General features: G+C 46.3%; 1 protein-coding gene across 1 annotated transcript in view; it reads right to left on the reverse strand.

The window, feature by feature from the left end:
- Positions 1-14,139, reverse strand: part of LOC135569170 (trinucleotide repeat-containing gene 6A protein-like) — a 114,913-nt gene that overhangs the window by 25,443 nt on the left and 75,331 nt on the right. The window contains 2 exon segments of the mRNA XM_065015963.1: positions 6,597-6,746; positions 8,915-9,076. Of these exon segments, the coding sequence (XP_064872035.1) occupies positions 6,597-6,746; positions 8,915-9,076 (312 nt within the window).

Here is a 14,139-nt window from a genome sequence, read left to right on the forward strand (position 1 = left end):
GGTCTACATAGAGGACAGTGTCCTGTCAGGTCTCTGGTCTACATAGAGGACAGTGTCCTGTCAGGTCTCTGGTCTACATAGAGGACAGTGTCCTGTCAGGTCTCTGGTCTACATAGAGGACAGTGTCCTGTCAGGTCTCTGGTCTACATAGAGGACAGTGTCCTGTCAGGTCTCTGGTCTACATAGAGGACAGTGTCCTGTCAGGTCTCTGGTCTACATAGAGGACAGTGTCCTGTCAGGTCTCTGGTCTACATAGAGGACAGTGTCCTGTCAGGTCTCTGGTCTACATAGAGGACAGTGTCCTGTCAGGTCTCTGGTCTACATAGAGGACAGTGTGTGTTACCTGTCAGGTCTCTGGTAGAGGACAGTGTGTGTACCTGTCAGGTCTCTGGTCTACATAGAGGACAGTGTGTGTTACCTGTCAGGTCTCTGGTCTACATAGAGGACAGTGTGTTACCTGTCAGGTCTCTGGTCTACATAGAGGACAGTGTGTTACCTGTCAGGTCTCTGGTCTACATAGAGGACAGTGTGTTACCATAGAGGACAGGTACCTCTGGTCTCTGGTCTACATAGAGAGGACAGTGTCCTGTCAGGTCTCTGGTCTCAGGTCTCTGGTCTAGAGGACAGTGTCCTGTCAGGTCTCTGGTCTACATAGAGGACAGTGTCCTGTCAGGTCTCTGGTCTACGTAGAGGACAGTGTCCTGTCAGGTCTCTGGTCTACGTAGAGGACAGTGTCCTGTCAGGTCTCTGGTCTACGTAGAGGACAGTGTCCTGTCAGGTCTCTGGTCTACATAGAGGACAGTGTGTGTTACCTGTCAGGTCTCTGGTCTACATAGAGGACAGTGTCCTGTCAGGTCTCTGGTCTACGTAGAGGACAGTGTCCTGTCAGGTCTCTGGTCTACATAGAGGACAGTGTCCTGTCAGGTCTCTGGTCTACATAGAGGACAGTGTCCTGTCAGGTCTCTGGTCTACGTAGAGGACAGTGTGTTACCTGTCAGGTCTCTGGTCTACGTAGAGGACAGTGTCCTGTCAGGTCTCTGGTCTACATAGAGGACAGTGTCCTGTCAGGTCTCTGGTCTACATAGAGGACAGTGTGTGTTACCTGTCAGGTCTCTGGTCTACATAGAGGACAGTGTCCTGTCAGGTCTCTGGTCTACATAGAGGACAGTGTCCTGTCAGGTCTCTGGTCTACATAGAGGACAGTGTGTGTTACCTGTCAGGTCTCTGGTCTACGTAGAGGACAGTGTCCTGTCAGGTCTCTGGTCTACATAGAGGACAGTGTCCTGTCAGGTCTCTGGTCTACATAGAGGACAGTGTCCTGTCAGGTCTCTGGTCTACATAGAGGACAGTGTGTGTTACCTGTCAGGTCTCTGGTCTACATAGAGGACAGTGTGTGTTACCTGTCAGGTCTCTGGTCTACATAGAGGACAGTGTGTGTTACCTGTCAGGTCTCTGGTCTACATAGAGGACAGTGTCCTGTCAGGTCTCTGGTCTACATAGAGGACAGTGTCCTGTCAGGTCTCTGGTCTACATAGAGGACAGTGTGTGTTACCTGTCAGGTCTCTGGTCTACGTAGAGGACAGTGTGTGTTACCTGTCAGGTCTACGTAGAGGACAGTGTGTGTTACCTGTCAGGTCTCTGGTCTACATAGAGGACAGTGTGTGTTACCTGTCAGGTCTCTGGTCTACATAGAGGACAGTGTGTGTTACCTGTCAGGTCTCTGGTCTACGTAGAGGACAGTGTCCTGTCAGGTCTCTGGTCTACGTAGAGGACAGTGTCCTGTCAGGTCTCTGGTCTACGTAGAGTACAGTGTCCTGTCAGGTCTCTGGTCTACATAGAGGACAGTGTCCTGTCAGGTCTCTGGTCTACGTAGAGGACAGTGTGTGTTACCTGTCAGGTCTCTGGTCTACATAGAGGACAGTGTCCTGTCAGGTCTCTGGTCTACATAGAGGACAGTGTGTGTTACCTGTCAGGTCTCTGGTCTACATAGAGGACAGTGTCCTGTCAGGTCTCTGGTCTACGTAGAGGACAGTGTCCTGTCAGGTCTCTGGTCTACATAGAGGACAGTGTGTGTTACCTGTCAGGTCTCTGGTCTACATAGAGGACAGTGTGTGTTACCTGTCAGGTCTCTGGTCTACATAGAGGACAGTGTCCTGTCAGGTCTCTGGTCTACATAGAGGACAGTGTCCCGTCAGGTCTCTGGTCTACATAGAGGACAGTGTCCCGTCAGGTCTCTGGTCTACATAGAGGACAGTGTCCTGTCAGGTCTCTGGTCTACATAGAGGACAGTGTGTGTTACCTGTCAGGTCTCTGGTCTACGTAGAGGACAGTGTCCTGTCAGGTCTCTGGTCTACATAGAGGACAGTGTCCTGTCAGGTCTCTGGTCTACATAGAGGACAGTGTCCTGTCAGGTCTCTGTTAGAGGACAGTGTCCTGTCAGGTCTCTGGTCTACATAGAGGACAGTGTCCTGTCAGGTCTCTGGTCTACGTAGAGGACAGTGTGTGTTACCTGTCAGGTCTCTGGTCTACATAGAGGACAGTGTCCTGTCAGGTCTCTGGTCTACATAGAGGACAGTGTGTGTTACCTGTCAGGTCTCTGGTCTACATAGAGGACAGTGTGTGTTACCTGTCAGGTCTCTGGTCTACATAGAGGACAGTGTGTGTTACCTGTCAGGTCTCTGGTCTACATAGAGGACAGTGTCCTGTCAGGTCTCTGGTCTACATAGAGGACAGTGTGTGTTACCTGTCAGGTCTCTGGTCTACATAGAGGACAGTGTCCTGTCAGGTCTCTGGTCTTACCTGTCAGGTCTCTGGTCTACATAGAGGACAGTGTCCTGTCAGGTCTCTGGTCTCAGGTCTCTGGTCTACGTAGAGGACAGTGTCCTGTCAGGTCTCTGGTCTACGTAGAGGACAGTGTCCTGTCAGGTCTCTGGTCTACATAGAGGACAGTGTCCTGTCAGGTCTCTGGTCTACGTAGAGGACAGTGTGTGTTACCTGTCAGGTCTCTGGTCTACATAGAGGACAGTGTCCTGTCAGGTCTCTGGTCTACATAGAGGACAGTGTGTGTTACCTGTCAGGTCTCTGGTCTACATAGAGGACAGTGTCCTGTCAGGTCTCTGGTCTACATAGAGGACAGTGTCCTGTCAGGTCTCTGAGGTGGTCTACGTAGAGGACAGTGTGTGTTACCTGTCAGGTCTCTGGTCTACATAGAGGACAGTGTCCTGTCAGGTCTCTGGTCTACATAGAGGACAGTGTCCTGTCAGGTCTCTGGTCTACATAGAGGACAGTGTCCTGTCAGGTCTCTGTAGAGGACAGTGTGTTAGAGGACAGTGTCCTGTCAGGTCTCTGGTCTACATAGAGGACAGTGTGTGTTACCTGTCAGGTCTCTGGTCTACATAGAGGACAGTGTCATAGAGGACAGTGTCCTGTCAGGTCTCTGGTCTACATAGAGGACAGTGTCCTGTCAGGTCTCTGGTCTACGTAGAGGACAGTGTCCTGTCAGGTCTCTGGTCTACATAGAGGACAGTGTCCCGTCAGGTCTCTGGTCTACATAGAGAACAGTGTCCCGTCAGGTCTCTGGTCTACATAGAGGACAGTGTCCCGTCAGGTCTCTGGTCTACATAGAGGACAGTATGTGTTACCTGTCAGGTCTCTGGTCTACATAGAGGACAGTGTCCTGTCAGGTCTCTGGTCTACATAGAGGACAGTGTCCTGTCAGGTCTCTGGTCTACATAGAGGACAGTGTCCTGTCAGGTCTCTGGTCTACATAGAGGACAGTGTGTGTGTTACCTGTCAGGTCTCTGGTCTACATAGAGGACAGTGTCCTGTCAGGTCTCTGGTCTACATAGAGGACAGTGTCCTGTCAGGTCTCTGGTCTACATAGAGGACAGTGTCCTGTCAGGTCTCTGGTCTACATAGAGGACAGTGTCCTGTCAGGTCTCTGGTCTACATAGAGGACAGTGTCCTGTCAGGTCTCTGGTCTACATAGAGGACAGTGTCCTGTCAGGTCTCTGGTCTACATAGAGGACAGTGTCCTGTCAGGTCTCTGGTCTACATAGAGGACAGTGTCCTGTCAGGTCTCTGGTCTACGTAGAGGACAGTGTCCTGTCAGGTCTCTGGTCTACATAGAGGACAGTGTGTGTTACCTGTCAGGTCTCTGGTCTACATAGAGGACAGTGTCCTGTCAGGTCTCTGGTCTACATAGAGGACAGTGTGTGTTACCTGTCAGGTCTCTGGTCTACATAGAGGACAGTGTCCCATCAGGTCTCTGGTCTACATAGAGGACAGTGTCCCGTCAGGTCTCTGGTCTACATAGAGGACAGTGTGTGTTACCTGTCAGGTCTCTGGTCTACATAGAGGACAGTGTCCTGTCAGGTCTCTGGTCTACAGTGTCCTGTCAGAGGACAGTGTCCTGTCAGGTCTCTAGAGACAGTGTCTCAGGTCTCTGGTCTACGTAGAGGACAGTGTGTGTTACCTGTCAGGTCTCTGGTCTACATAGAGGACAGTGTCCTGTCAGGTCTCTGGTCTACATAGAGGACAGTGTGTGTTACCTGTCAGGTCTCTGGTCTACATAGAGGACAGTGTGTGTTACCTGTCAGGTCTCTGGTCTACATAGAGGACAGTGTGTGTTACCTGTCAGGTCTCTGGTCTACGTAGAGGACAGTGTGTGTTACCTGTCAGGTCTCTGGTCTACATAGAGGACAGTGTGTGTTACCTGTCAGGTCTCTGGTCTACGTAGAGGACAGTGTGTCAGGTGTTACCTGTCAGGTCTCTGGTCTCTGGTCATAGAGGACAGTGTGTGTTACCTGTCAGGTCTCTGGTCTACATAGAGGACAGTGTGTCAGGTGTAGTGTCCTGTCAGGTCTCTGGTCTACATAGAGGACAGTGTCCTGTCAGGTCTCTGGTCTACGTAGAGGACAGTGTGTGTCAGGTCCTGTCAGGTCTCTGGTCTACATCTAGAGGACTGTCCTGTCAGGTCTCTGGTCTACATAGAGGACAGTGTGTGTTACCTGTCAGGTCTCTGGTCTACATAGAGGACAGTGTCCTGTCAGGTCTCTGGTCTACATAGAGGACAGTGTTACCTGTCAGGTCTCTGGTCTTAGAGGACAGTGTCCTGTCAGGTCTCTGGTCTCACATAGAGGACAGTGTCCTGTCAGGTCTCTGGTCTACATAGAGGACAGTGTGTGTTACCTGTCAGGTCTCTGGTCTACATAGAGGACAGTGTCCTGTCAGGTCTCTGGTCTACATAGAGGACAGTGTCCTGTCAGGTCTCTGGTCTACATAGAGGACAGTGTGTGTTACCTGTCAGGTCTCTGGTCTACATAGAGGACAGTGTCCTGTCAGGTCTCTGGTCTACATAGAGGACAGTGTGTGTTACCTGTCAGGTCTCTGGTCTACATAGAGGACAGTGTCCTGTCAGGTCTCTGGTCTACATAGAGGACAGTGTCCTGTCAGGTCTCTGGTCTACATAGAGGACAGTGTCCTGTCAGGTCTCTGGTCTACATAGAGGACAGTGTCCTGTCAGGTCTCTGGTCTACATAGAGGACAGTGTCCCGTCAGGTCTCTGGTCTACATAGAGGACAGTGTCCCGTCAGGTCTCTGGTCTACATAGAGGACAGTATGTGTTACCTGTCAGGTCTCTGGTCTACATAGAGGACAGTGTCCTGTCAGGTCTCTGGTCTACATAGAGGACAGTGTCCTGTCAGGTCTCTGGTCTACATAGAGGACAGTGTCCTGTCAGGTCTCTGGTCTACATAGAGGACAGTGTCCTGTCAGGTCTCTGGTCTACATAGAGGACAGTGTCCTGTCAGGTCTCTGGTCTACATAGAGGACAGTGTCCTGTCAGGTCTCTGGTCTACATAGAGGACAGTGTCCTGTCAGGTCTCTGAGGTGGTCTACGTAGAGGACAGTGTGTGTGTTACCTGTCAGGTCTCTGGTCTACATAGAGGACAGTGTCCTGTCAGGTCTCTGGTCTACATAGAGGACAGTGTCCTGTCAGGTCTCTGGTCTACATAGAGGACAGTGTCCTGTCAGGTCTCTGGTCTACATAGAGGACAGTGTCCTGTCAGGTCTCTGGTCTACATAGAGGACACATAGAGGACAGTGTCCTGTCAGGTCTCTGTCAGTGTCCTGTCAGGTCTCTGGTCTACATAGAGGACAGTGTCCTGTCAGGTCTCTGGTCTACATAGAGGACAGTGTCCTGTCAGGTCTCTGGTCTACATAGAGGACAGTGTCCTGTCAGGTCTCTGGTCTACGTAGAGGACAGTGTCCTGTCAGGTCTCTGGTCTACGTAGAGGACAGTGTCCTGTCAGGTCTCTGGTCTACATAGAGGACAGTGTGTGTTACCTGTCAGGTCTCTGGTCTACATAGAGGACAGTGTCCTGTCAGGTCTCTGGTCTACATAGAGGACAGTGTCCTGTCAGGTCTCTGGTCTACATAGAGGACAGTGTCCTGTCAGGTCTCTGGTCTACATAGAGGACAGTGTCCTGTCAGGTCTCTGGTCTACATAGAGGACAGTGTCCTGTCAGGTCTCTGGTCTACATAGAGGACAGTGTCCTGTCAGGTCTCTGGTCTACATAGAGGACAGTGTGTGTTACCTGTCAGGTCTCTGAGGTGGTCTATATGGCGGACTGTGTTGATGGAGAGGTTGTTGATGACACTACCAGGGGTCACGAAAGGGTCAGTCTCAGGGTCGATGTTGGGGTAACCTTTTTCCAGAGAGTTATACAGGAAGAGAGAAGGGGGGTCTGGGAAGGGACATACAGGAATAGAGAGTGAGGGGGGTCTGGAGAGAGTTATACAGGAATAGAGAGTGAGGGGGGTCTGGAGAGAGTTATACAGGAAGAGAGAGTGAGGGGGTCTGGAGAGAGTTATACAGGAAGAGAGAGTGAGGGGGGTCTGGAGAGAGTTATACAGGAAGAGAGAGTGAGGGGGGGTCTGGAGAGAGTTATACAGGAAGAGAGAGTGAGGGGGGTCTGGAGAGAGTTATACAGGAAGAGAGAGTGAGGGGGGGGTCTGGAGAGAGTTATACAGGAAGAGAGAGTGAGGGGGTCTGGAGAGAGTTATAGAGAGGAATAGAGAGTGAGTGAGGGGGTCTGGAGAGAGTTATACAGGAAGAGAGAGTGAGGGGGTCTGGAGAGAGTTATACAGGAAGAGAGAGAGTGAGAGGGGGGTCTGGAGAGAGTTATACAGGAATAGAGAGTGAGGGGGTCTGGAGAGAGTTATACAGGAATAGAGAGGTGAGTGAGGGGGGTCTGGAGAGAGTTATACAGGAAGAGAGAGTGAGGGGGGGGTCTGGAGAGAGTTATACAGGAAGAGAGAGTGAGGGGGGTCTGGAGAGAGTTATACAGGAAGAGAGAGTGAGGGGGGTCTGGAGAGAGTTATACAGGAAGAGAGAGTGAGGGGGGTCTGGAGAGAGTTATACAGGAAGAGAGAGTGAGGGGGGTCTGGAGAGAGTTATACAGGAAGAGAGAGTGAGGGGGGTCTGGAGAGAGTTATACAGGAAGAGAGAGTGAGTGGGGGGTCTGGAGAGAGTTATACAGGAAGAGAGAGTGAGGGGGGTCTGGAGAGAGTTATACAGGAATAGAGAGAGTGAGGGGGGTCTGGAGAGAGTTATACAGGAAGAGAGTGGGGGGTCTAGAGAGAGTTATACAGGAAGAGAGAGTGAGGGGGGGGAGGTCTGAGGGGGGGTCTGGAGAGAGTTATACAGGAAGAGAGAGTGAGGGGGGTCTGGAGAGAGTTATACAGGAAGAGAGAGTGAGGGGGGGATCTGGAGAGAGTTATACAGGAAGAGAGAGTGAGGGGGGTCTGGAGAGAGTTATACAGGAAGAGAGAGTGAGGGGGGTCTGGAGAGAGTTATACAGGAAGAGAGAGTGAGGGGGGGTCTGGAGAGAGTTATACAGGAAGAGAGAGTGAGGGGGGGGGGGTCTGGAGAGAGTTATACAGGAAGAGAGAGTGAGGGGGGGTCTGGAGAGAGTTATACAGGAAGAGAGAGTTATGAGTGGGGGGTCTGGAGAGAGTTATACAGGAAGAGAGTGAGGGGGGGTCTGGAGAGAGTTATACAGGAAGAGAGAGTGAGGGGGGGGGGATCTGGAGAGAGTTATACAGGAAGAGAGAGTGAGGGGGGGGGTTCTGTGAGGGGGTCTGGAGAGAGTTATACAGGAAGAGAGTGAGGGGGGGGGGTCAGGAAGAGAGAGTTATACAGGAAGAGAGAGTGAGGGGGGGTCTGGAGAGAGTTATACAGGAAGAGAGAGTGAGGGGGGGTCTGGAGAGAGTTATACAGGAAGAGAGAGTGAGGGGGGGTCTGGAGAGAGTTATACAGGAGAGAGAGAGTTATGAGTGGGGGGTCTGAGAGTTATACAGGAAAGAGAGTGAGGGGGGTCTGGAGAGAGTTATACAGGAAGAGCGAGTGAGGGGGGTCTGGAGAGAGTTATGTGTGAGGGGGTCGCGAGTTATACAGGTGTGAGGGGGGTCTGAGAGTTATACGAGTGTGTGTGAGAGCGCGAGTGTGTGTGAGAGCGCGAGTGTGTGTGAGAGCGCGAGTGTGTGTGAGAGCGCGAGTGTGTGTGAGAGCGCGAGTGTGTGTGAGAGCGCGAGTGTGTGTGAGAGCGCGAGTGTGTGTGAGAGCGCGAGTGTGAGTGAGAGCGCGCGTGTGAGTGAGAGCGCGCGTGTGAGTGAGAGCGCGCGTGTGAGTGAGAGCGCGCGTGTGAGTGAGAGCGCGCGTGTGAGTGAGAGCGCGCGTGTGAGTGAGAGCGCGCGTGTGAGTGAGAGCGCACGTGCGTGTGAGTGAGAGCGCACGTGCGTGTGAGTGAGAGCGCGTGCGTGAGTGAGAGCGCACGTGCGTGTGTGAGAGAGCGCGTGTGTGTGTGAGAGCGCGTGTGTGTGAGCGTGTGTGTGTGTGTGTGTGTTTGCATACCTGGGGGCCAGGTAACATGGGTGTTTCCATGGGGGGATTTGGCACGAGGGGGCCAGCTATCGCCCACCGAGCCCATTGATTGGCCGGGAGAGCTTAGGGGGGCGGAGCCAGCAGACAGGAAGTCATAGGGACCGAAGGGAGAATCCTCCAGACGCATTGCACCTGGAGACACAAACATTATATAAATACACACACACACACTGTTATATAAACACACACACACACACTGTTATATAAACACACACACACACACTGTTATATAAACACACACACACACACTGTTATATAAACACACACACACTGTTATATAAACACACACACACACTGTTATATAAACACACACACTGTTATATAAACACACACACACACTGTTATATAAACACACACACACACTGTTATATAAAAACACACACACACTGTTATATAAACACACACACACACACTGTTATATAAACACACACAAACACACACACACACTGTTATATATAAACACACACACACACACTGTTATATAAAACACACACACACACTGTTATATAAAACACACACACACACTGTTATATAAAACACACACACACACTGTTATATAAAACACACACACACTGTTATATAAACACACACACTGTTATATACACACTGTTATATAAAACACACACACACACTGTTATATAAACAACACACACACACTGTTATATAAACACACACACACACACACTGTTATATAACACACACACACACACTGTTATATAAACACACAAACACACACACACACACTGTTATATAAACACACACACACACTGTTATATAAACACACACACACACTGTTATATAAACACACACACACTGTTATATAAAACACACACACACTGTTATATAAACACACACACACACTGTTATATAAACAACACACACACACTGTTATATAAACACACACACACACACTGTTATATAAACAACACACACACACACTGTTATATAAACACACACACACACACACACTGTTATATAAACACACACACACACTGTTATATAAACACACACACACACACTGTTATATAAACACACACACACACTGTTATATAAACACACACACACACACTGTTATATAAACACACACACACTGTTATATAAACACACACACACACTGTTATATAAACACACACACACACATATAAAAACACACACACACTGTTATATAAAAACACACACACACTGTTATATAAACACACACACACTGTTATATAAACACACACACTGTTATATAAACACACACACACACACTGTTATATAAACACACACACTGTTATATAAACACACACACACACTGTTATATAAAACACACACACACACTGTTATATAAACACACACACACACACTGTTATATAAACACACACACACACTGTTATATAAACACACACACACACTGTTATATAAACTGTTATATAAACACACACACACACTGTTATATAAACACACACACACACACTGTTATATAACACACACACACACTGTTATATAAACACACACACACACTGTTATATAAACACACACACACACTGTTATATAAACACACACACACACTGTTATATAAACACACACACACACACTGTTATATAAAACACACACACACAAATAAACACACACACACACACACTGTTATATAACACACACACACACACTGTTATATAAACACACACACACACTGTTATATAAACACACACACACACACTGTTATATAAAAACACACACACACACACTGTTATATAAACACACACACACACTGTTATATAAACACACACACACTGTTATATAAACACACACTGTTATACACACACACACTGTTATATAAACACACACACACACTGTTATATAAACACACACACACACACACTGTTATATAAAAACACACACACACACTGTTATATAAACACACACACACTGTTATATAAACACACACACACACGGTGCTAAGCTAGGGTAACTAAGATCAAGATGGCTCAGGCTACAGTATAGTGTAGTATATATACAGTGTATAATATATATATATATATATATAACTATTATTACCTGTAGATCAGTCAGTCAGTCAGTCAGTCAACTCCTAAATAACTATTATTACCTGTAGATCAGTCAGTCAGTCAGTCAGCTCCTAAATAACTATTATTACCTGTAGATCAGTCAGTCAGTCAGTCAGCTCCTAAATAACTATTATTACCTGTAGATCAGTCAGTCAGTCAGCTCCTAAATAACTATTATTACCTGTAGATCAGTCAGTCAGTCAGCTCCTAAATAACTATTATTACCTGTAGATCAGTCAGTCAGTCAGCTCCTAAATAACTATTATTACCTGTAGATCAGTCAGTCAGCTCCTAAATAACTATTATTACCTGTAGATCAGTCAGTCAGTCAGTCAGCTCCTAAATAACTATTATTACCTGTAGATCAGTCAGTCAGTCAGTCAGCTCCTAAATAACTATTATTACCTGTAGATCAGTCAGTCAGTCAGTCAGTCAGCTCCTAAATAACTATTATTACCTGTAGATCAGTCAGTCAGTCAGTCAGTCAGCTCCTAAATAACTATTATTACCTGTAGATCAGTCAGTCAGTCAGTCAGCTCCTAAATAACTATTATTACCTGTAGATCAGTCAGTCAGTCAGCTCCTAAATAATTATTATTACCTGTAGATCAGTCAGTCAGTCAGCTCCTAAATAACTATTATTACCTGTAGATCAGTCAGTCAGTCAGCTCCTAAATAACTATTATTACCTGTAGATCAGTCAGTCAGTCAGTCAGCTCCTAAATAACTATTATTACCTGTAGATCAGTCAGTCAGTCAGCTCCTAAATAACTATTATTACCTGTAGATCAGTCAGTCAGTCAGTCAGCTCCTAAATAACTATTATTACCTGTAGATCAGTCAGTCAGTCAGTCAGCTCCCAAATAACTATTATTACCTGTAGGTCAGTCAGTCAGTCAGTCAGTCAGTCAGTCAGTCAGTCAGTCAGCTCCTAAATAACTATTATTACCTGTAGATCAGTCAGTCAGTCAGCTCCTAAATAACTATTATTACCTGTAGATCAGTCAGTCAGTCAGTCAGCTCCTAAATAACTATTATTACCTGTAGATCAGTCAGTCAGTCAGTCAGCTCCTAAATAACTATTATTACCTGTAGATCAGTCAGTCAGTCAGCTCCTAAATAACTATTATTACCTGTAGATCAGTCAGTCAGTCAGTCAGTCAGCTCCTAAATAACTATTATTACCTGTAGATCAGTCAGTCAGTCAGTCAGCTCCTAAATAACTATTATTACCTGTAGATCAGTCAGTCAGTCAGTCAGCTCCTAAATAACTATTATTACCTGTAGATCAGTCAGTCAGTCAGCTCCTAAATAACTATTATTACCTGTAGATCAGTCAGTCAGTCAGCTCCTAAATAACTATTATTACCTGTAGATCAGTCAGTCAGTCAGTCAGCTCCTAAATAACTATTATTACCTGTAGATCAGTCAGTCAGTCAGCTCCTAAATAACTATTATTACCTGTAGATCAGTCAGTCAGTCAGCTCCTAAATAACTATTATTACCTGTAGATCAGTCAGTCAGTCAGTCAGTCAGCTCCTAAATAACTATTATTACCTGTAGATCAGTCAGTCAGTCAGTCAGTCAGCTCCTAAATAACTATTATTACCTGTAGATCAGTCAGTCAGTCAGTCAGCTCCTAAATAACTATTATTACCTGTAGACCAGTCAGTCAGCTCCTAAATAACTATTATTACCTGTAGATCAGTCAGTCAGTCAGCTCCTAAATAACTATTATTACCTGTAGATCAGTCAGTCAGTCAGTCAGCTCCTAAATAACTATTATTACCTGTAGATCAGTCAGTCAGTCAGCTCCTAAATAACTATTATTACCTGTAGATCAGTCAGTCAGTCAGCTCCTAAATAACTATTATTACCTTACCAGTCAGTCAGCTCCTAAATAACTATTATTACCTGTAGATCAGTCAGTCAGTCAGCTCCTAAATAACTATTATTACCTGTAGATCAGTCAGTCAGTCAGTCAGCTCCTAAATAACTATTATTACCTGTAGATCAGTCAGTCAGTCTGTCAGTCAGCTCCTAAATAACTATTATTACCTGTAGATCAGTCAGTCAGTCAGTCAGTCAGTCAGCTCCTAAATAACTATTATTACCTATAGATCAGTCAGTCAGCTCCTAAATAACTATTATTACCTGTAGATCAGTCAGTCAGTCAGTCAGCTCCTAAATAACTATTATTACCTGTAGATCAGTCAGTCAGTCAGCTCCTAAATAACTATTATTACCTGTAGACCAGTCAGTCAGTCAGTCAGCTCCTAAATAACTATTATTACCTGTAGATCAGTCAGTCAGTCTGTCAGTCAGCTCCTAAATAACTATTATTACCTGTAGATCAGTCAGTCAGTCAGTCAGTCAGCTCCTAAATAACTATTATTACCTGTAGATCAGTCAGTCAGTCAGTCAGCTCCTAAATAACTATTATTACCTGTAGACCAGTCAGTCAGCTCCTAAATAACTATTATTACCTGTAGATCAGTCAGTCAGTCAGTCAGCTCCTAAATAACTATTATTACCTGTAGATCAGTCAGTCAGTCAGTCAGCTCCTAAATAACTATTATTACCTGTAGATCAGTCAGTCAGTCAGCTCCTAAATAACTATTATTACCTGTAGATCAGTCAGTCAGTCAGTCAGCTCCTAAATAACTATTATTACCTGTAGATCAGTCAGTCAGTCAGCTCCTAAATAACTATTATTACCTGTAGATCAGTCAGTCAGTCAGCTCCTAAATAACTATTATTACCTGTAGATCAGTCAGTCAGTCAGTCAGCTCCTAAATAACTATTATTACCTGTAGATCAGTCAGTCAGTCAGTCAGCTCCTAAATAACTATTATTACCTGTAGATCAGTCAGTCAGCTCCTAAATAACTATTATTCAGTCAGTCTCCTAAATAACTATTATTACCTGTAGATCAGTCAGTCAGTCAGCTCCTAAATAACTATTATTACCTGTAGATCAGTCAGTCAGTCAGCTCCTAAATAACTATTATTACCTGTAGATCAGTCAGTCAGTCAGCTCCTAAATAACTATTATTACCTGTAGATCAGTCAGTCAGTCAGCTCCTAAATAACTATTATTACCTGTAGATCAGTCAGTCAGTCAGTCAGCTCCTAAATAACTATTATT

This window comes from Oncorhynchus nerka, unplaced genomic scaffold, assembly GCF_034236695.1.
Source record: "Oncorhynchus nerka isolate Pitt River unplaced genomic scaffold, Oner_Uvic_2.0 unplaced_scaffold_1194, whole genome shotgun sequence".
Taxonomy (NCBI): Eukaryota; Metazoa; Chordata; class Actinopteri; order Salmoniformes; family Salmonidae; genus Oncorhynchus; species Oncorhynchus nerka.